Below are 22692 nucleotides of genomic sequence, written 5' to 3' on the forward strand. Positions count from 1 at the left end.
ATAAGAAACTTTGGCAGAGGAGACATTGCATATTTTTGTGCCATTGACTTCCTGCCTGCTGCTTGGCCTTTGGCAGAAAGGGAAGAAGTCTCTCCTAGCTAGAGAAGCTAACTGTTGACTAAGACCTGGCATGCAACCTTTGATGACAGAAACCTCCCCAAAAAGGAAGGGTTTCCCAGATTTTGGAACTCCTGCTTTAAAGGCATCTTAAATGATCAGCCTAGGCAAGAAGGATCCACCAGCAGAGGGAGGACCAGCAGCAGAACAACGACCCCTTCAGGTGGAGAGGTGTCCGGGCAAGGGAGCTATAACATCTCCAGGCAAAGGGAGATTCAGCAGCTGAGAAGCAGTGGAACCACAGTGTCAGGAGGGGTGAAGCTAGCCACAGAGATACCACAGATATCTGGAACCAGACAGCAGGCCAGCCACAACATATCCTTCTAACACTTGACACTGCCTCTGGTTTAACTGCACTCCTGCCTACGCGGTTTGAGTGTTAAAGAGAACTGGGAGGACCACTGGCAATGGAACATGAGCAAGATAAAAAAATGTTTTTGAAAAAAAAATATCTAACTGTAGTATTGTGTGAGGATTAGTACCTCAAATTTTCCAAGTGATATATATAGAATATCCAACTTTTTCTTCTCTTTAAAATCTCTTAAATCCTATCCGAATTGGAGCAACCAATAGCCAACAAACAGCGTAATATTCAGTGTCAACAACTTTTAAAATATTTAATACTAAGCCGCATTGCCTGTGGGATAGCATTGCCCAGTTCACTAAGGGTGATGTTTTTAGCTTGGCTTTCCCAGAGAGTATATAAAGAGTTTGAAATCATAAAAAAAAAAGTTTTATGTGAATTAGGGGTATAGGATGGGGTTACAACTCCAAGGCCCTCACTGCCTGATTTCAATAGGGGAAACATTCCACTCTTCTCCAGCCTAGAAATAAGAGGTCCTGTCCAGTCCAGGGCATATTCTCTTCACCTTATTAGGTATATCCCCAAACATAAGGAACTTGCAACAAAGCAACAACAACAAAAAAAAGAAACATTAATCTGGTAGCTAGCTCCTGCCCAGTACATCCCAGAATGCACATGATTGGGTGGGGCAATACCATCATTATGACACTGCCTAGGATGGAAGAGGGAAGAATGCCTATTCCTTCCTCCCTGGTAATGAAGGTATGTCAGGCCATGGAGTGTGGGTCAGGGTTACTGCTAGGCCACCAGAGAGTACTCTGAGAAGGAGGGGGGGGTCACCCTAGCTTTGGCTAGGGTTGGTGGGGGTCAGGGTCCATTGGACCACTAAGTCCTTTTAAGAGGGGGCTGGGAGGGGTCCACCTGACCACCAGGGAATTCTTTTTTAAAGCGGTTGGGAGGTCACACGATGTTGGGAGGGTAAAGAGAAGAGAGAATTCAGACTTGATGTGGAAAGGGGGAAGGAAGGGAGGGACTGGGCCAGTGCCAGGTCCATGACCAGTTCCATACATTTTTTTAAAAGTCAGCGTTCCTGCTTAGGCACTGACAGAGAACATTAGCACAAAATATTTGTAGCGTGTAGCTAATTAATACCATGATTTTAACACAGCATTAATTTGCATGCTCATTATATTATTAATAATAATTATTATTTATTTATATGCTGCCATACCGGAAAGGTTCTAAGCGGCTAACAACAAGAAAGCAGTACATGCAATTCTAATAAATACATCAAGATAAAATACAAATGTGAGTAAAATGAATAGAATTAAAAAGACATGTTAAAAAAGAAGCTGAAAACATTAAGATACCAGCCTATCGAATAGTTGTGTCTTTAGCAATTTTCTAAAATCTAAATAAGAGGAAGCTTCTAACATTATTTTGCTGAGCCATGCATTCAATTTGGCGGCCTGAAATGAAAAGTTCTCTCGAGGAACCTCTTATAGTGACAAGATTTTATGGAAGGATATGTAAACAGATGTACTCTCCGTGTATTCTTGTTAAAGTGACTCAAGGAAAAATGAGTGAGCAGGTAAACTGGTGACATACCAAAAACTACTTTGTAACAGATGCATGAGAACTTAAACATAACTCGAGATTCCACTGGCAACCAGTGCAGTTTTTGATAGAAAGGAGTAATATGTTCCCATTTTTTTAAATGATAAATGAGGCGAACAGCAGTATTCTGTACTACTCTTAATTTTCTAAGAATTTTCTTACAAGCCCCTGTGGTAATTTTGTTGCACAAGATTTGTGGTAGAATTTCATTCTGCCACAAACCTTTGAGCATCAGCCCACAGAAGAGGAGTGAGAGAACAAAGGGAAGTTTTCTAGCATTTATCCAAGAAGTACCTACCTATGGTACTTATTATATATTGGGTGTTTCATCAGTTAAAATTTAAAATAAAAATCCTTATGTATAGCATAACTGAGATCATAAATAGAACTATCATGGCATGTGGGCAGCCCCTATGCTACTGCTGGGGAGAATGACACTGAATCACAAAGAACACGTGTGCTGGGAATGTGGGGAAAAGATGGGATGTAGTCCCTCTGTGACCTTGAAGTTAATTGCAGGAGCCAGTTGCACAAGGGCCACTGGATGCCTTCTATTATGCCAACAATATAGCAGCCTACCTATGTTATATGAATGTTCTACTGTGCTGCTATTGAAGGAGTTATAATATAATGCTCACTATAGGCTTGTCATGAACTTGAAGGAATTTAAAAGAAGAAACACAGATGCACTCAAAAGGTTTGTGGACTGTGTGAGGAGTCGGACTAGACGTGACCAGACGTTGGCACCCGGGGAAATTTATGAGGGGTACACAAGTCTTAGCAGATTTGCCTAAAAGATAAGAGAAGGGTAACAGGGTAATAAATAGCGAGGGGTATGATCAGTAATGGCACTCGTGGAGTCTAGGGGGCGGTATGAATTGGACAGTGTAGGACATGAGTGGTGCAGTATCTTGTGGAGTTTTTCTACAAAAATGCCTGCTTTTCATATGATTCTGGGTAACTCTAGTTAGATACAAGCATATGTGTTAGTTAAGGTCACGCCCAATAGAAGCATACAAAAAGTTGGTGAATAAAAATCTGAATATGGATGTCGCCAAGGCCAGAAAAACACACTACAGATTAATATTAAGGAAAAGCATAATAATATTCTTTTTATGTATTAAGCCAGACCATAGGGGAAATCAGAACACATTTTTAGAGGTATGAAACTACCTCCATGTTTCTTTCTCTCTCTTGTTCTCTTTGTTCAGGTTTTTCCAACTTTTAGCCTCGTGGTTCTAATTGATACCAGATGTGCCTTAGGCTGGTTAGGAAGAACATATTAGACTCCATCTTTCAAAATGGAGCATAACATGTATTAAGTGTGTTGGATGTGTGGATCTGTTATGCATGGAAGGGGCCCCGAATGAATGTATATAGGAAAGATATGTGAAAGAATGTACTTAATTTCCAATATTTTATATATGAAACCTGAGCACAACATCTGGAAATAATTAGAATCAGAGACCTGTAGCAGTCTCCAGCATAGGAAGGGAAGGGGGGCACATGAAGCCCACACTGAGGAAAGTATATCAGTGAAATTTAACACTGACAGTTTGAGCAAGGGGGAAATACCCCTCCTTCTCCTTTACTGTGCTGACAGGGAGAGCCGAGAATTTCTCAGGACTTTGTAACAAATGCAGGTTCTCTTAATATACATTTTTTAAAAGGACAAAAAGAATATTGGATATGTAATAAAATGTTTATGTATATTCAGAAATGAATGTAAACAAAAAATATGATTTCTGGAACTTTTATTCCATGTTAAAGAGAAGTCTTTGTCCAAATTTTAGGATAGCCTCTGTTAGTGGATTGGCTGACAGACAATGATGTCAAACTGGACTGAAGGTATATATTGGGAAGCAATGCATTATCGAGCTAAGCTCTTTGTCAGAAAGCCAGCGTTTTGGCACTGTACAGAACTTCCGATGACGCAATCAATCTTTTGAAATTCCATGATGGAAAAATAAAGACAATAATTAATTATTTTGATAAAACTTGCGTCATGGGTCATTTTTCATATATTTTTTGTTATTTTACACACCTTGAGTGAAAGCTAGCAGCTTACTTGGCTGCTGCAGCTTAAAGAGTGCGCTGGCATCCAATTACCCATGCTCAGGATGTCACCTTGAAAATAAGCAGATAAGTTCACAGAATGGGAACAGTGTAGGAAGGGGGCTATATAGGAGAAGGGAATTCCTTTCCTTTGACCAGAGTAGAAAGCGTGACTGGCTGTCTTAAGCCTACATGTCACTCTGCTCCACACAGAGTCTTGCTCATCTTGCTCTCAGGAGCAATTTTTCTTTTGTATGTGCAATTTTTTCTCTCATATCACAATTGTTCTAAGAAGCACACTTATATTAATCTGTGGACATTGTGATTTATATATACCAACAAGTAAGGAAATAAGATTACAGACACCTAGAGCAAGTGTTTTCTCATGTGTAGGCCTCATTAGAATGGAACAAGCTCCCGATTTATATAAGGCAGCAAGGAGATGTAAAGATTTTCAAAAGATTGTTAAAATGGCATTTATTTTGTAAAATGAAGTACGGGTGTTGAAAAATCATTTTATGCTGTAGTGGAATAATGGACATTTTGGTGAAGAGACGATGTGTTTGTTTATTGTCTGATTTTGTATGGATGTTTGTTATATAGATTGCATGTGATTTTGTGATCTGCTCTGCAAAAAGCGGACAATAAATAAAGTATAAACTATTCACACTAAATTTATGACTTACCAAAGGAAAAAAAAGTAAACTAAAAAAATTATTAATAAAAGACTTTTGAGGGACATGCACTAGCATTGGTCACTATTAATGTATTTCATATTTATTCTGCTGACATTGCTGATGTATCCTATTTCGGTTATACGGAAGTTCTATTGGGTTGTTTTAAAGTGGCCCATATTGCTTCTCACAGGTCTTCCACTCAACCATCTTTCTCCCCTTCAATCTGATCAGAATACTGCTCTGTGTTATGCTTATGTTAGCCCTCTCCTCAATTCACTGGATTCCTGTCTGTTACCACATACAGCTCAGACTCCGCTTATTGGCCTACAAGTGTATTCCCTCTTCAGCTCCTCAACACCTCTCCTCTCTTATACCTCCCTCTAGTTTCAAATTTCAAGTTTATTAGGATTTTATACACCGCCTATCAAGGTTTTCTAAGCGGTTTTTACAATCAGGTACTCAAGGATTTTCCCTATCTGTCCCGGTGGGCTCACAATCTATCTAACATACCTGGGGCTATGGAGGATTGAGTGATTTGCCCAGGGTCACAAGGAGCAGCGCGGGGTTTGAACCCACAACCCCAGCGTGCTAAGGCTGTAGATCCAACCACTCCGCCCCAAGTATTCATTTCATCAGGTAAGTCTCTCTGGTCTGTACCCTTCTCTTCTACTGCCAACTCCAAACCTGTTCCCTTGCTGCACCATATGCCTGGACCAAACTGCCTGACTCCGTACATCAGGCTCCATCTCTAGCGGTATTCAAATCCAGATTGTAAACCGCTTAGATCCAAGTTGTTTGGTTTGCACATTATAGCAAGTTTTAATAAACTATAAACTAGACAGACTATTAATGATATTAAGATTTAGGTAGGACTTCATCAACGGGTGCTAACCCTGTTAGCGTGCGCTAAATGCTAAAGATGCCCATTATATTCCTATGGATGTCTTTAGCGGTTAGCATGTAGCGCCCGTTTATGAATTTCTCTCTTAATCAGATTATTTCCAAGATTACCTCATTGTTCTGTTGTATTAGGCTGATATTTGGACATTCTACTATTATTATGCTGTTATAATAATGTACATTGTTTATAGCCTTCAAGGGAGTAATCTTATCAAGGTTTTGGGGCTTGTAAAGGCTTTTTTTTTTTAAAAAAAAAATTAACTTGGAAAGGCAGTTTGTAAAACCGTATACCAGTATATGTGTAAATAACATGTGTTGATAGGATGGTACATACTTAGATTTGTACACTGTAGAGGCATTCTCAGGTACATAGCTTTTTAAAGCGGGGAAGTGGCATTATATGTGTGTATTTTATAAAATACAGGAGACACTTGGAGGGTAATTTTATAATAGGGCGCTTAGATAGATACGGTGGTCTATGAAGTGGACAGTAAATGGTTAGGGATGGTAGTCTTGAAAAAGTCCTAAGGTGAAACATGTTGGTGCAAAAATCCCTATATTAGCAGACCACAAAGCTAAGTACTATATTTAATACCTTAAATTATTTGAATAGAAAATACCATTTACTTAAGTATTAAATCCAGTGACGAGTGGACACATCAAGCTTTGGGCAGGGAGAGGTTATAGAGCCCAAAGTGGTCTCACTGAGGATCTGGGGAGAAATAATTTAATGAGGAGGGTGATAAGATGCACTAAAAAAATCAGTTCAGCCAATTGTGGCATTAATAAAGCAGGCACCTTTTTTTAACTTCTCACAAAAAATCAGTCCCTAAATGAGTAGGCAATTCTCTTAACATCATTTTGATGACTTTATTCAAAATTATCTAGGTGCCAAAAAACCTCAGAATTAGATTTTTTTTTTTCCTTGCAAGGTCAAAAAAGTCAACTTGTTTCCATTATAAATTTTATACAAGTATTTTCTAGCCCTAGCTGTTAATATACAACACCCTCCTAAATTATGCTCAGGAATTGCAGGTGTTATATATGGTTTGTGGTAATGGGTTGGTCCTGCTGCCTCTGTATTAGAGAACAGCTTCAGTTATCAATTCAGTAGAAATAATTACTTGCCAAGTTGAACTGTAGGTCATCCTAAAGTATCACACAACCAGGATCTAAAAATATTACCATAGCTGTACCAATTAAACTGAAAAAGAAAAACGCATGATGAATACATTGCCTCTTGGAATCAGACCTGTAAAACACACATTTTTTCTAGAAAAATATACAATTATTGATTAGAAGGTATTTTTTAAATATATATTTTGCAAACTAATACCAGTGACCCATTAATTTCACCCATGCCTTTCAATGTCTTTGCAAGACAGTGTTATCATGGCTTGAACAATTCCACTCTTCCTTTATCCCAAGCTCCCTCTACAGAATACTTTGGCTCTTCTGATTAAATACTTACTCTCCAAGCACCAGCGTGAGTGTAGCTCATACTAAGTGTATGCTGCTGTATATATATATCACTCCACAGGGCAGATTTACCAAACTGGGCAGAAGGTGCCTCAGCACAGAAATACAGCCAGCACGATTTTTGCCCCAAGTCACAGATAGTATTTAACCAAACCCAAGCTGCACATATTTTAACTATAATCCGTCCGTAAGGCATGAACACAGCAGCAACAGAAGGAGTCTCTGGAGATATTTCTACCTTTGTATTTTTGCTACAGGATTAAAAAAAGAGGAATAAGAATATTTGCTTCTGCATTCTTATGATATAATTATTGGTTTGATAAATAGTATGTCGCATGTTACAAATATATGTACACATACCCTCCCTATTGGTATCCTTACTAGGTTGCCGTTGTATAGGGCAATGGTGTGCCCGCACCTGGAGTACTGTGTCCAGTATTGGTCACCGTACCTTAAGAAGGATATGGCAATACTTGAGAGGGTCCAGAGGAGGGCGACAAAAATGATTAAGGGCATGGAAAATCTTTCGTACACTGAAAGATTGGAGAGACTGGGGCTCTTCTCCCTGGAAAAGCGGAGACTCAGAGGAGACATGATAGAGACCTACAAGATCATGAAGGGCATAGAGAGAGTAGAGAGGGACAGATTTTTCAAACCTTCAGAACATAAAAGAACAAGAGGGCATTCGGAAAAGTTGAAAGGGGATAGATTCAAAACAAATGCTAGGAAGTTTTTCTTTACCCAGCGTGTGGTGGACACCTGGAATGCGCTTCCAGAGGGTGTAATAGGGCAGAGCACGGTACTGGGGTTCAAGAAAGGATTGGACAATTTCCTACTGGAAAAAGGGATAGAGGGGTATAGTTAGAGGATTACTACACAGGTCCTGGACCTGTTGGGCCGCCGCGTGAGCGGACTGCTGGGCACGATGGACCTTAGGTCTGACCCAGCAGAGGCATTGCTTATGTTCTTATGTAATAGGTCCCTGTAAAAGGTTCACACTATGGAGTGTTGGCTAGAAGAATGGATAATTTCTGTTGCAGCAACTAATTTTCATTTTCTCCCCCATTTTAGAATTTAACTCCCCTCCCCCCCACACACTTAACTAAATGCTCTGATGCTGCTCTGACACCCATAGGAATCCTATGAGTGTTGGAGCAGAAGAGGTGCTTTTAGCCCTCCGGGCCACAGCAGAGGCCTCTACTGAAGCTTAATCAAAGGGATATGTGGTACTACCACTTAGAATCTCTCCTGGATGATTAAATATTTCAACTTCACTTTAATGTTTAAATCACTAGACCAGCAGTTTATTGCTTCGCATAATCCAGCAAAGTAGATATTTCTTTTATATATGTTGTTTTAATGATACAATGCTTAACAGATCATGAAAAAAATAGCAGTATGGATAGACATTTAATCACATCAGATCTAAGCTTGTAGTACTGTACAACATTTATCATAGATTTCAGCCGAGAGTTTCAAAGTTTCATCTAGATGCTGTTTCTTCACTCCCTCCCCCCCTTTTGCTCCTGTTCATTTTCAATTCCAGCTATTATGAGTCTGCCCTAAGCAAGGTACTATGAACCTTCATACACAACCAGAAAGGGTGTCCTCTATCATCATTTCTTGTTATGGCAGGGGATTCAGTACATGAGCTAAACCAGGGGTGAACAACCACAGTCCACGCCAAGTCAGGCTTTTAGGATTTCTACAATGAATATGCAAATAATCTCAAGCATATTCATTGGAGAAATCCTGAAAACCTGACTAGATTGAGGCTCTCGAGGACTGAGGTTGGACACTCCTATGCTAAAAATTAGTGCACTGGTATCCTTAACCAAGGTTAACGTGTTCACTGTTTGTGCTGAATAATGTCAAGTCTATGTTTCTATGTTTCTATGTTTCTAAGTCTTGGTCTCTTTCAGAGAGTCACTTATAAATTTACCACTTCTCCTTTTGACTTCTGTATTGCTACCACCTTTCCAAAATCTATCCTTCAGAGTTATACACATATTGCCATTATGTGGTGTAGAACTGCAGATTCTCTCCGTAAGTGGAGAGAAACACTGCCTAGCAAGCTAATCCAGGTGGAGTAAATGGAGAGTCAGTTACTATATGAGTGAAACCAGTGCTTTGGCCTGCTCATTGCTCCTTTCTTGGCCAAAAACGGTGCTGAGATTCTGTGCCACGAGCCTTCATCCACAACTACTTTCTCCAAAAGTCCTTGGACAATTTCAAAACAAGCCCTATATTATTAGCCTCATTCTCTACAAAGGGTGACAAAATACATATTTTGAAGGCTTATTCTAAGCTGAAGAATGCACTTTTGCTTTAAATTATGGGATCTATAATAAATTTGCTCCTTTTGATGTACTGGCTACTTCTTGAAGTCAGTTAAGCCTTTTGTATTTGTTTTCCAGGTACCTCTGCGCCATATCAGGCCCTAATATCTGGTCAGAAAATATCCCAGTGCCAGAATTATAGTGTAAAGCTATTGCCTTTTCAGAAGTTAAGGAAGCAGATCATTTAGAAACATTATAATGTTCATATCTTTTGTGCACACACAGCAACCGTGCTGCCAAACTGCCACAGGATTCCAAAAATACTAAAATTGCTACACAGTCAATGTGTGAGAATCTCAAGAAAACCCGAGGGCCTGCATATCATAAGAGTTTGACTTTGCTGCAACTTTATAGTTTCAACAGATTTGCAAACAGAGGCAAAATATTCGAGGAAACTGAATAACAGAACACGTTGCACATCAAAGAAACAAAGAAAGACATATTTTATGTGCCAGTAAAGATAGGAATTAAGACAAAACAGAGGAACAGCCTCTAGGCCAGAGATTCTTAGACTTGTACTTGGAGACCACCAGCCAGCAGAGCTTTACATTCGACTGACCAAAATCTTCTCTCAATACCCTCCTTATAGATCACTGGAACCAGACGCAATGAGATCTTTTCAATCATCGCTCCCCAGGTATGGAACGCCCTTCCTGCTCATCTTAGTGATGAACCATTATTAGACAGATTCCAGAGTTCCTTGAAAACCTTTTTGTAATGGGATGCATGCAAAATCTAAACCTTGAGGCTCGGCACGGTCAACTATTAGCATGCCCTCTCATTGATTCTCATTCCTTTCACACATGACTTGCTGCTCTTGCTCTTACCCCAACCCAATTGTTTTATCCCTCATTGCTTTATTTTCTTTAAATATTGTAGTTATACCGCCTCTCTCCTTGTCTCAGGTTTGTCCATTGTCCAAGTTTGTTTACGTTTGTATTTGAAACATTATTGTGCCCACTTATTTTAGTGATGTCCACTGCTTAGACATTTTATAAGCGTTTGCATCAAATTTTATATAAACTTGAAACTTGAGTTTTCAAGATATCTCCAATGAAAGAAATTTGCATGCCTACTACCTACTTTATATGTAATCTCTCTCATGCATATGCATTATCCAATCATTACCCATTATTACTAAAACTTCAATAAATTAATTTTCAAATATTTATTAATTTAATATATACTTTATAAATAAATACTATCAATCACCCAACATTTATCAATGAAATTCTCCCTCCCCTTTCAATCCACTCAGAAAAAAGTTCATTCATTCATTATTCAAAAACCTTTTTGTGCAAAATTTGCCTTGTTCTTAAACCACAGTCTTCCAATCTCAACTGTTTTTTATGAATACTTTTCTAAAGTCAATGTTCTGTTCATGTTCCTCTTCAAAAGCAATCGCAATTAATCCAGCTTTCAGCCTGACATAGTGCTATGTTTCGCCATCAATGCGTCTTCAGGAGCTGAAGTTGGGAGAGTCTCTCCTACTACTACATAACAAACAATATTATTACCCTTCTACCCCCAATTCTAACAACCTTTTTCATTTTCTCTCAACATTCTTTTAAATACATTATTAACAATCTTATAAAACCTTTTTAAAAAAAACTACCTTTGCAGCCTGAGATCGGGTGTATCTCCAAACCACCTAATCAACTGACATGCTCCGTTTCCACCATCTTGTTTCAAAGAGTGCTTAGCCAGAATCCATCTTCCTCCTTTTTATCAATCACCTCATTATCATAATGAATTCCACTCTACTTCCTTATTGAGGCCCCTTGGTTCCTTAGTATCACATTGATGCATCAATTGTTGTTCTTTGACTAATAAGATCTCTGACACATTCCCCCCATGCCATAATTTAATTGTCATTAACACTATGAATTTTAAATCCTCCACCTTATGCTGCATTTGATTCCAGTAGGCTACTATTGAAGTTTTAGTAATAGCGGGTAATGATTGGATATATGGTATATATAGATGACGCTATTTATATATTATAATTAGCTCCATTCTTAGGTGACTGATGCATATTCATAAAGGATATCTTGAAAACCCTGCTGGCTGGAGGTCCCCCAGGACAGGTTCAAGATGCACTGCGCTAGGTCAATGTTCTTCAATGCAAGGCCCAGGGGCCAATGATGGCCCCTGAAGTCCTCTGGAGTGGCTCTCATCATCATTCCTGTTTTTCTGCTACTATTTGCCTCTCTATCCAAGCTCATGACATAAAGAGGATGGGAGGAAAAGCCACATGCTTGAAGGAGAAGGCATTTTTCAGTTGATGAAGAAAATGCATTTGGAAATGCCTACTTTCTTCATCATACACACAATAAAAAGACTGAAGACAGGCTTGTGGGATAGATGTCATTGACATTCACTGGCAGCAGTGTCACAGTCTCTCATGATAGTTGATGGCTCTCCTTCAGCTCAGTTGGATTCAAAGTGGCTCCAGCATAAGAATTAATGAAGACCACTGCATGTTTCTCTACAAGTGCCCTCTTAAGGCTTTAACTAGGAATGTCCATGTTAATTCATGTGGCTTTATCATGCCCTAACTGGCAACCAGTAAATAGCTTAAATACTGTTTATATTTATTGAATAGATATATACGTATGCCAACCAAGATTAATGAATTTTCCAGTCAACAATGAACTTGAGGGGGGAGATAGAGCAGTTGTTTTTCTGTGCATAACGTAAGAGAATAAGGGATTGTTAAATAAATCAATTCTGTTCCAATTTGTACTTATTCTCAACTGCATGCATGATTATTTCAGTACCAGAAGAGTCTCCCATACATGCACTCACAGCCACAATGCTTCCCACCTAATCAATTTGACCAGAGGATCATTAAAATAGGGGGGAATCAATTATTTTGCAAGAAAAACAAAATCAGAGGCAGTGAACTAGTGAACTGATCTTTATAACACACATTTTCATATCAAATGTCTCTAGTTTAAGTTTACACAAAGTAATACTCATACTATGAATATGCAGTCCAGACTGGATGCAATTAACACTGCAACAAATGCCAGGAAAACAATTGCAGTGTTTCTGGCCACAGGAAAATGATTAAATATGTCTTTTAAACTATTGCCTATTTTTTAATGCATTTTTTGTACAGAATATTGTCCCTTTTTATATTTTAATAAAAAGATTTAAATATAAAATCATGTGTTCGAGGATTGTGCAAACAATGACAAGAGTCCGCGGGGATGGGGCAGGGATAGGGACAAACTTTGTCCCCATGTCATTCTCTAAGTCAGAGCTTCCCCCTGAATCCAATGAGGGTGTGCCACTTTTGCTTGATGGAATTTGATTGGTTGAGCAGGCAGCAGGAGAGGCTGACAGTTCAACCAAAGAAATTCAGAGTAGTGTCATTAGGGCCTTCAGGGGGTTGGGTGAATCCCCAGTCAGCCATGGTTTTTTTTAATTGTTTATTTACTTTTTGCTGATGCATCAAGCAAAAAGTAAACAAAACAAACAAAAAAGCATAGCTGCGGGGCTGGATATTCACTGAAGGCACTGACTGCATGCCACTGCCAACCATTCACCCTAATCCTTTATTAGCCAGTGGCATAACCATAGGTGGGCTTAGCCCACCCATTTTGGGCTCACACACACCCAGCAATAGCCATCTCTAATGTGGCTGGTGGGGCTCTCTAAGACCTGCCAACTGAAAAATCCTGGCATTTCTCCCTCCACTCATAGGTGTTCCAGTGTCTCTCTATTCTACCCTACATCCCCTTCCATACCTTTTAAAGTTTTCATTTTTGGCTGGCAGCAAACAGCGACTCATACTGCTGCTCACACTGGCCCTGAGCCTTCCCTCTGATGTAACTTCCCGTTTCTGCATAGGTGGTACCAAGTCAGAGGGAAGGTTTAGGACCAGAATGTGCAGTGGGTATGAGTCACTACTTGCTGCTGGCAAAGAAATTAAGGCTTTAAAAGGTACAGAAAGGCAGGTGGACGGGGAGGGACAGATTCTGGGTGGAAGTGGGGGTTCTCATGTGAACCCACTTTGGGCTCAAGTCCACCCAAAACTGGGTATCTGTCTACATCCCTGCTATTAGCCCATCCACTTCGGCAGAGCCCTCTATTAGTTGTCTCAAACTGACTTCTTCCAGAATCTGGAACGTGTGTCCCTTCCTCACTATTCAAGATGTTAGCATTTTAGTTATTTACTGGATCTGCACTATCTCCTATTTATGCAGCTCCCCAAATTGTAAATCTACTGGAATAGCCTAGTCATATTCTCTGTATCCTAAACCCTAAATTGTAATTCTCTACATCTTATTGTAATTCTCATGGAAATGTCCAGCTGTTTCTTTTGTAATCTGCCCAGAACTGCAAGGTACGGGCGGAATAGAAGTCATTAATGTAATGTAATGTAAATAGCATCCACAATAATTCAAAAACATAGTTAGTAATGTGGGCTTCCATTATAATGTCTTATTTCACTGTATACCCCAGTTATTAATAACTAGGTATCACTGCATAAAATGGGATCTGTGGTAAAGCAAGACAACTGATAGATAAAATAGCAAGTTTTAACAGTAGTACACACCAGTAACTATGCCTCTCACTCACTTCCAAGGGGAATTCTCAAAACCTAATAGCATAACTAGAGGCGATTAGTGCCAGCATTAGTGTTCTCAGAAAGTTCAGAGGACACTAGCAATAGTGCCCTCTGTGGCTACAAAGTATTAAAACGTAGATGCAAATGAGCTAATTAGCTATTCCTTCCCAAGCTCAGAGAAACAGCGTACAAAAACCCCATGCCCTAATGTAGTGTTTCTCAACCCGGTCCTGGAGTACCCCCTTGCCAGTCAGGTTTTCAGGATATCCACATTGAATTTGCATAAACTTGATTTGCATACCCTGCCTCCATTATATGCAAATGTCTTTCATGCATATTCATTGTGGATATCTTGAAAACCTGACTGGCAAGGGGGTACTCCAGGACTGGGTTGAGAAACACTGCGCTGTTGCAGGAAAACTAATGCCAGCTTGGAGCTGGCGTTGGGGATTTTGAAGGCTGCCTGAGCAATCACTCCCCATTACCCCCAGTTTCCGTATCACTATCTTCCTAACTTATCAGTATAAATCTCTGGCTAAAAGGACCATTTGACACTCATGCCCCTCTGAATCATTAGTGCCTAGTTCCAGCTTAAATATAAGCCTTCCAAGTGAAAAATAGTGGAAGGCTTATATTTAAAGGCACAGAAAACAAGAGCCAATGTGTTTTGCTCCTTTGGGTTTGCCTGGCCATGCGCAAAGAGTTGAACTTACCACATAACTCTTGTGTGCATGCACCAGGCACGTTTCTCCCCGTTAACTTCCCAATGCTCAACGCTAACAGCGTGCATATAATTTGCATGCCATTAGTGTTGAGCATTGGGAAGTTATTTTGCTATGCTGTTCTATACAGCACTGGAGTTTTGAGCATTGGCCCATTAGGGATTTTATTTAATAAACTCTATAGAGGCAGTAGTAGGAGGAGAAAGGGATTAGTCTAATGATTTCTGTTTATTTTTCTGTTGCATTTGATATATCACCTTTTAACTGCAGGTCACAAAATCAATAAACTATGAAACAGGTACAAATATTGCAGATAATCTTTCTGAAACAGCTCCTGCACCAAAATGCAACTCACCTTGACTTACTTTTGCCAAGATATGAGATAAATACAAACACAAAAAAAAACAATAAAAAGAAGAATCTGCTCATGGTCAGGCAAACAGAAGAGCAGTTTAATCAGTAGGCTTTGCTGCGATTGTCAAAGCAAAATTACATGTATAGTTTTGCTTTTACTCTTCTCAATTGAAAAAGTACCAGCAAAGATTTGGAATTGCTTTTTATGCAAGGACTTTTTAAAACAAAAAAAAAAGTATGCAGTTTTGATTAATCAAAACTATGCATGCATTTGCCTCCCCCAACCTAACCTGCCCTGGACAAACCTAAACTACTTGGATGGAAGCATCCATGTACTCTTATCTATGAATAGCGTAGATAATCAGGGCCGCCATCAGAAATTTCTGGGCCCCTTACTGAGCAATCCTATTGGGCCCCCCCACGCACCCCTTCCCCCCCACTTTTGTCCGGGGGGGTGCTATCAGGAAATCGGCAGGGGACAAAAAAAAGTACGACAGCAGTGTTTATTGTTTATTGTTGTGCACAGCTGAAGCATAATACAGGAATTTGTGCTATGGTGGCCTAGGACCAATGTTCCCTCTAAGGATTGATGGTGTGTGCAAAAAAAAATATGCATGAGCGACAAGTTACATACTCCACAAATTTATGAGCAGGCACGGAGGACGCATTTTTAAACAAATGTAGTTTATCCTTGTACTCCTTATGCATTTTTAATCATCCATGGATATGTTTGTATGTTTATTGTTCAAATGGTTTTATTTATTTCCCCAAATTTATTTTTGTTATACGCATTGAAAATATTTGATATTGCGTTTAAATCAAAATCTCAATAAACTTGAAACTTGAAACGAGTGCCCGTGAGATTGTGGGAGGGTTAAATACTCAAAACTTAGAAGAATAACAATTTACTTAAAGTTTTTGCTACGCCAGCTTTCTGGTATCTTTACATATAGTGGCGTACCTAGCATATGTAACACCCGGGGCCCATCATTTTTTGGCACCCCCCCGATCTGTAAGAAAAACATGATTTTTAGTAACAAACCACACGTCACACATGAGTACCTAGGAAAAGGCAGCAGCTTACATATTGCAGTGAGCAGTACATCAATACACCCATTGTAAAACTAAACAAGCTAGACCAGCACAGATCAATCCTACACCGTCAATCCTAACAGAAAACCATGTCTTTCGAACACACAGAACACAGAAAACACCTTCGCCTAGTATGGAATATGTCATCACAAACTAACCCCTCCCCCTTTTACAAAACTGTTGTGTGGATTTTAGCCACGGTGGTAACAGCTCTGACGCTCATAGAATTCTGAGCATCAGCGCTGCTACCACCACGGCTGGCGCTAAAAAATGCTCCACAGTTTTGTAAAAGGGGGGATAAAATAGAAATACACAGTTTCAACGCTCTAGCTCAGAGGTGCCCAAACTTTTAGGGCTTGCGAGCTACTTTAAAATGACCAAGTCAAAATGATCTACCAACAATAAAATTAAAAAACACAAAGCACACTATACGCTGAAAAAATGTTAATTATCATTCCTATTCTGGGTTTTTTTCAAAGAGGTCAAGGCAGATGACTCTATGCATTGTCACCTCAGTAACAACCATACAAAAATAGACAAATATACCCCCCATCCTTTTTATTAAACCACAATAGCAGTTTTTAGCGCAGAGAACTGCGCTAAATGCCCAGCGCTGCTCTTGACGCTCATAAGCTCCCTGCGCTAAAAAACACTATTGCGATTTAGTAAAAGGGGGCCATAGTGCAAAATATAGACAGCATATATAAATTCAGATACATTTTGATCACTAAATTTAAAATAAAATAATTTTCCTAACTTGTCTGGTGATTTCATGAGTCTCTGGTTGCACTTTCATCTTCTGACTGTGCATCCAATCTTGCTTCCCTTCTTTCAGCCTGTATGCTTCCTCTCCTCCAGACCTCATTCCCTCCCCTAACTTTTTCTTCCTCTCTCCTTGCCCTTTCTTTCTTTTTTTTCCTCTTGATGCCCTCTTTCTTTTTTTCTGTTTCCCTTCTGTCTCCCTGCCTGCCCCCTTTCTTTCTCCTTACCCTCCACAAAGCCACTGCTGCCACCATCGGGGGAAACAGGCCCCAAAGCCACCGCCGCGGCTGCCCCAAGCTCTCTCTGTTTCCCACCGGGCCAACCAGCAATCCCCCGACGTCAATTCTGCCGTCGGAGAGGAAGTTCTGCCCAGCCAGGCAGCAATTGGCTGGCCCGAACTTCCTCTCCGACTGCAGCCTTAGGGCGGGTGCACAGCCGGGGCGGACGTGGTCCCTATTCACAAAAGTGGTTGCAGAGAAGAAGCGGGAAACTACAGGCCGGTAATAATAATAAAAAATTATTCTTATATACCACCAAAGCCATAATAGTCTGAGGTGGTTTACAATGAAGTACTGGACAATCAGTGAAAAAAATACAATACAAATCATCAGAAATACATACAAGATAAAAATATAAAAAATTAAAAGAGTGAATCATTAGATTACAAATCGATCAAACAACTGTGTTTTCACTAATTTTCTAAAAATAAAATAAGATGAAGCCCGCATAATAATATTACCCAACCAGTCATTAATTTTACCTTCCCAAAATGAAAGAGTTCTATCCAGAAATCTTTTAAAGCGACAAGCATTTACTGTTGGGTAAGCAAACATATGGAATCTGTTTGTAGACCTGTTAAAACAGTTCATAGTCCGTCGCGGGTGAGACACCAGCGCGCCGACAATGGAGGGCAGACAATTCAGCGCAAGACACCAGTGCACCATGGGAAAACTTAGTTTTAAAGAGCTCCGAAGCGGGGTGTGAGTGGGGAACCCCCCCACTTTACTGCATAGTGTTCATGCTGCTGTTGGGGGGGAGGTTTGGGGGGTTGGAACCCTCCATTATAGAGAAAATGGAACTTTTTTTGATTTTTTTGGGAAAAAGTTCTGTTTCCTCTATAATGTGGGGGGTTGCACCCCCCCAACGGCAGCGCGAACAGTATGCAGTAAAGTGTGTGGGGGTTCCTCCCCACAACCCCCATCAGAGCTCTTTAAAACTAAGTTTTCCTGCGGCACGCTTGTTTCTTGTGCTGAATTGTCAGCACGCGATTGTCCCGTCACCATTAAAACAGTCTAGAAAAAAGTGAGAGACCAAGTACGCAGGAGCCATACCAAATATTGATTTAAAACAGATACAGGAAAATATAAACAAAACTCACTTTTGTTATTGGAAAAATAATGGAAGCGTTGCTGAAAGAAAGGATAGTGAAATTCCTAGAAACAAATGGGTTACAGGATCCGAGGCAACATGGTTTTAAAAAAAGGTAAATCATGCCAGACGAATCTGATTGAATTCTTTGATTGGGTGACTGGAGAACTGGATCAAGGGCATTTGCTAAACGTAATTTACTTAGAGTTTGGCAAAGCCTTTGACATGGTTCCTCATAGAAGGCTCTTGAACAAATCTGATGGGCTGAGGTTAGGACCCAAAGTGGTGAACTGGATTAGAAACTGGTTGACAGACAGACGCCAGAGGGTGGTGGTTAATGGAATTCGCTCGGAGGGAAAGGTGAGTAGTGGAGTCCCTCAGGGATCGGTGATGGGGCCGATCCTGTTCAATATGTTTGTGAGTGACATTGCCAAAGGGTTAGAAGGAAAAGTTTGCCTTTTTGCAGATGATACCAAGATTTGTAACAGAGTAGACACCAAGGAGGAAGTGGAAAACATGATAAAGGATCTGCAAAAGTTAGAAGAATGATCTAATATCTAGCAACGAAAATTCAATGCAAATAAGTGCAGAGTAATGCATTTGGGGATTAGAAATCAGAAGGAGCCATAAGTAGTGGGAGGTGAGAGGCCGATATGCACAGATGGGGAGAGGGACCTTGGGGTGATAGTGTCTGAAGATCTAGAGGCAAAAAATCAGTGTGACAAGGCAGTGGCTGTTTCCAGAAGGATGCTAGGCTGAATAGAGAGAGGCATGACCAGAAGAAGAAAGAAGGTATTGATGCCCCTGTACAGGTCGATGGTGAGGCCCCGCTTGGAGTATTGTGTTCAATTTTGGAGACCGTATTTGGCGAAGGACATAAAAAGACTTGAAGCGGTCCAGAGGAAGGCAACGAAAATGGTAGGAGGTTTGTGCCAGAAGACATATGAGGAGAGACTGGAAGCCCTGAATATGTATACCCTAGAGGAAAGAAGGGATAGGGGAGATCTGATTCAGAAGTTCAAATACTTAAAAGGTATTAATGTAGAACAAAATCTATTCCAGAAAAAGGAAAATGGTAAAACCAGAGGGCATAATTTTAGGTTGAGGGGTGGTAGATTCTAGAGTAATGTTAGGAAATTCTTCTTTACGGAGAGGGTGGTTGATGCGTGGAATGCACTCCCGAGAGAGGTGGTGGAGAAGAAAACGGTGACAGAGTTCAAAAAGTGTGGGATGAACACAGAGGATCTCTAATCAGAAAATAATGGATATACATTGAAGGAACTAAGGCCAGTACTGGGCAGGCTTGCACGGCCTGTGCCCCATATTGGGCATTCAGTTGAAGACAGGCTGGGGAAGGTTTTGACGGCTGGGATGGTTAAGATGGGTTGGAGTGAGCTTTGATGGAGACTCTAGTAGATAGAATCTAAGCATACTATTGGTCAGGGCTCTGGGTTTCTGGCCAAGAAATATCTAAGAAAAAGGGCCATTTAAACTAAATTAATTTATGGAGCTTGTATGGTTGGGAAGACTGGATGGACCACTTGGGTCTTTATCTGCCGTCATTTACTATGTTACTATGGTTTTAAAAAAGGTTGGACAAGTTCTTGGAGGAAAAGTCCATAGTCTGCCATTGAGACAGACATGGGGGAAGTCGCTGCTTGCCCTGGATCAGTAGCATGGAATGTTGATACTCCTTGGGTTTTGGCCAGCTACTTGTGACTTAGAATGGCCTCCGTGAAGACAGGATATGGGGCTAGATAAACCTTTGGTCTGAAGGCTATTCTTATGTTCTTACTCACTGGGGTCTTCTCCTATAAAGATTAATCAATAAGTCTCTTCATGGTTTCCCAATGCGTTTATGTCTCTGTGCTCCGATTTGGTTTAACCTACTGCTTAACAGGTACCCTATGAGCTAGCAGAGATGTGACTGATGGTGCAGGGATGCTCTGTAAAGCCTCTGACAATCTTCAAAAGAAATGTAGAAACGCTAATAAATCCAAAGTTGCATCATAGATAGTAAATTGGCTATTGTCCAAAAGCCATTTTTGTTGGATCTCTCATGTGGTGTTAGCCATGTCCAGAATGAATTTCCTAAAGATACAAACTGTCTCCTCTGGAGGTACTCTTATTGATCCCTAGATGTAGTGCTCCAAAATAGCTTTCTTCATCTCAACTTTGGAAGCCATCCTATGGATGTTTACATCCTGAAAGGCTGCCTGGCTTCTACCCACAAACAATCTGACAAGGTATGCTATACACCTTTCCCCCAGGTCATCTTTTTATAAAGATCTTGAAGAAGAAATTGAGGGGGTTTTTTTGCCTGGAGATAGGTTTTGCAACACTGACTGGCTCCCATTTGTAGCTCTGCTTTTTCTTACTGTTGAGACAACTGTGTTCTGTTCTTTAGCCTAGTAAGAAAAAGGGGATTTAACCCTTGCTAATCCTCAGCATGCTTCTATGGATTCTTATTAGCCGATCTGTCTCACCCCAGTTTCTTCAGGATTCACATCCCATTTCTGTGCATAGGTCTTTTCTTCTTTACCGCTGTGGTTGTTAACCCAAATAAAATAGTGCCTACCAAGATTGATATACTTAGGGTTTTATTTACACAGGGGCAAGCAGAAAGAATTATCATATGCTAATACATTTTTAAAAAAACAAAATATAACCTAGCAAATACTTCACTGTCAGTTAGGCTGAGGATGTTAACCTCAGAAAATTAAATTTGATATGAGAACTGGAATCCTTCCTAAGGACTTTTCCATGCTGCTGGGCTCCCTGTTCTGTCTTCCTAGACTTCTTTCACTCCCTCTTCCTAGCAAGGTTTATATAGCAGTTTTCTTTGGGTTGGGGGTACACTTAGCAGTTTTTCTTAAACCAATGACCCCCTACCCACCCCACCCAATCAGCAACAGTCCCATTATTCACATCCTCTAATTAGGAATACCCACACCCTCACAGAGTGCAGCTTCCTTTCTCCAGCACTGTATGAGCACTGTATTATTTTTATTTAAATTCAAGTGCTCCCTCAGTTATGCTATGTGCTATTTTTAAAAAAGTATGTACAGTAAAAGAAATACTTATGAACTTGAAGAAATCAAAAATGACACAAACATCTTAATTTGAATAACACAGACAAACTACTATTGTAGAAATATAAAATCAAAATTATTTTTCTGAAACATATAATGTGATAACTATAGTATATGTATAAGCTATTTTAGTGTAAATTAATTGTAGTATATGTCAACCTGTAACCTCTCGACTATTTTATGTATGTTAACCTGTAACCCATTCTGAGCTTGTTGGGGAGGACGGGATATAAAACAAAATAAGTAAATATGGTATCTTACTTTGGATGTATGAATTCATCAAAGAGTGCAACTTTTTCAACCAGGTCTCCTCCAATGTTTCGGACTAGATCATAAAAATCATTTTCAGAATATCCCTCAAGAGGCAGCCAGAATGAGATGTCATTTATCACAGGAGGATATTTGCTAAGAGGCTAAAGGAAAGACAACAAAAAAATGAAAAGAGAAAATCACATTAAAAATACCATGACAGAAATTACAGTGCCCTTCTTAAAACAAAAAAGCTTCACACTGGACTCTGGCAAATTACAAAATTCACAAACTTCCTCTGTTTCTCAGATATAAGAAAATTGTTAATACCAGATATAAATGTCAGCCCAGTGATCTCAGTAAGGCCAAGGCACCACGCCACACTTCATGTCCCCCCCCCCCTTTTCTGGCTCTGAACTTCTCTGCATTGAATTCTAGTTGCCAGATCTTAGACCATTCTTTGAACTTTTGCAGATCCTTTTCCATGTTTTCCACTCCCTCTGGTGGTCTACCCTGTTACAAATCTTGGTATCATCTGCAAAAAGGCAAACCTTACCTTCTAACCCTTCAGCAATGTCACTCACAAACATATTGAACAGAATCAGCCAAGCACCAATCCCTGAGGCACTCCACTACTCACCCTTCCTTCCTCCGACCACCCTCTGATGTCTGTCTGTCAACCAGTTTCTAATCCAGTTCACAACTTTGGGTCCTAAATTCAGCCTGTCAAGTTTATTCAGGAGCCTCCTATGAGGAACCACGTCAAAGGCTTTGCTGCAATCTAAGCAAATTACATCTAGCGCACTTCCTCTATCTAATTCTCTGGTCGCCCAGTCAAAAAATCCAATCAGATTTGTTTGGCACAATTTATCTTTAGTAAACCCATGTTGCCTTGGATCTTGTAAGCCATTAAATTCTAGGAAATTAACTATCCTTTCCTTCAGCAATGCTTCCATTATTTTCCAGTAACAGAAGTGAGGTTTACC

General features: G+C 40.0%; 1 protein-coding gene across 12 annotated transcripts in view; it reads right to left on the reverse strand.

The window, feature by feature from the left end:
* Window positions 1–22692, reverse strand: part of FARS2 (phenylalanyl-tRNA synthetase 2, mitochondrial) — a 732018-nt gene that overhangs the window by 202747 nt on the left and 506579 nt on the right. For 11 of the 12 annotated variants that reach the window (XM_033934773.1, XM_033934769.1, XM_033934764.1 and 8 more), the window contains one exon: window positions 21719–21870. The exons of the other annotated variant lie outside the window; for it this stretch is intronic. In XM_033934773.1, the coding sequence (XP_033790664.1) occupies window positions 21719–21870 (152 nt within the window). The remainder of the gene's footprint in view (window positions 1–21718; window positions 21871–22692) is intronic. 12 annotated transcript variants of the gene reach the window in all.

This window comes from Geotrypetes seraphini, chromosome 2 (assembly GCF_902459505.1).
Source record: "Geotrypetes seraphini chromosome 2, aGeoSer1.1, whole genome shotgun sequence".
NCBI lineage: Eukaryota > Metazoa > Chordata > Amphibia > Gymnophiona > Dermophiidae > Geotrypetes > Geotrypetes seraphini.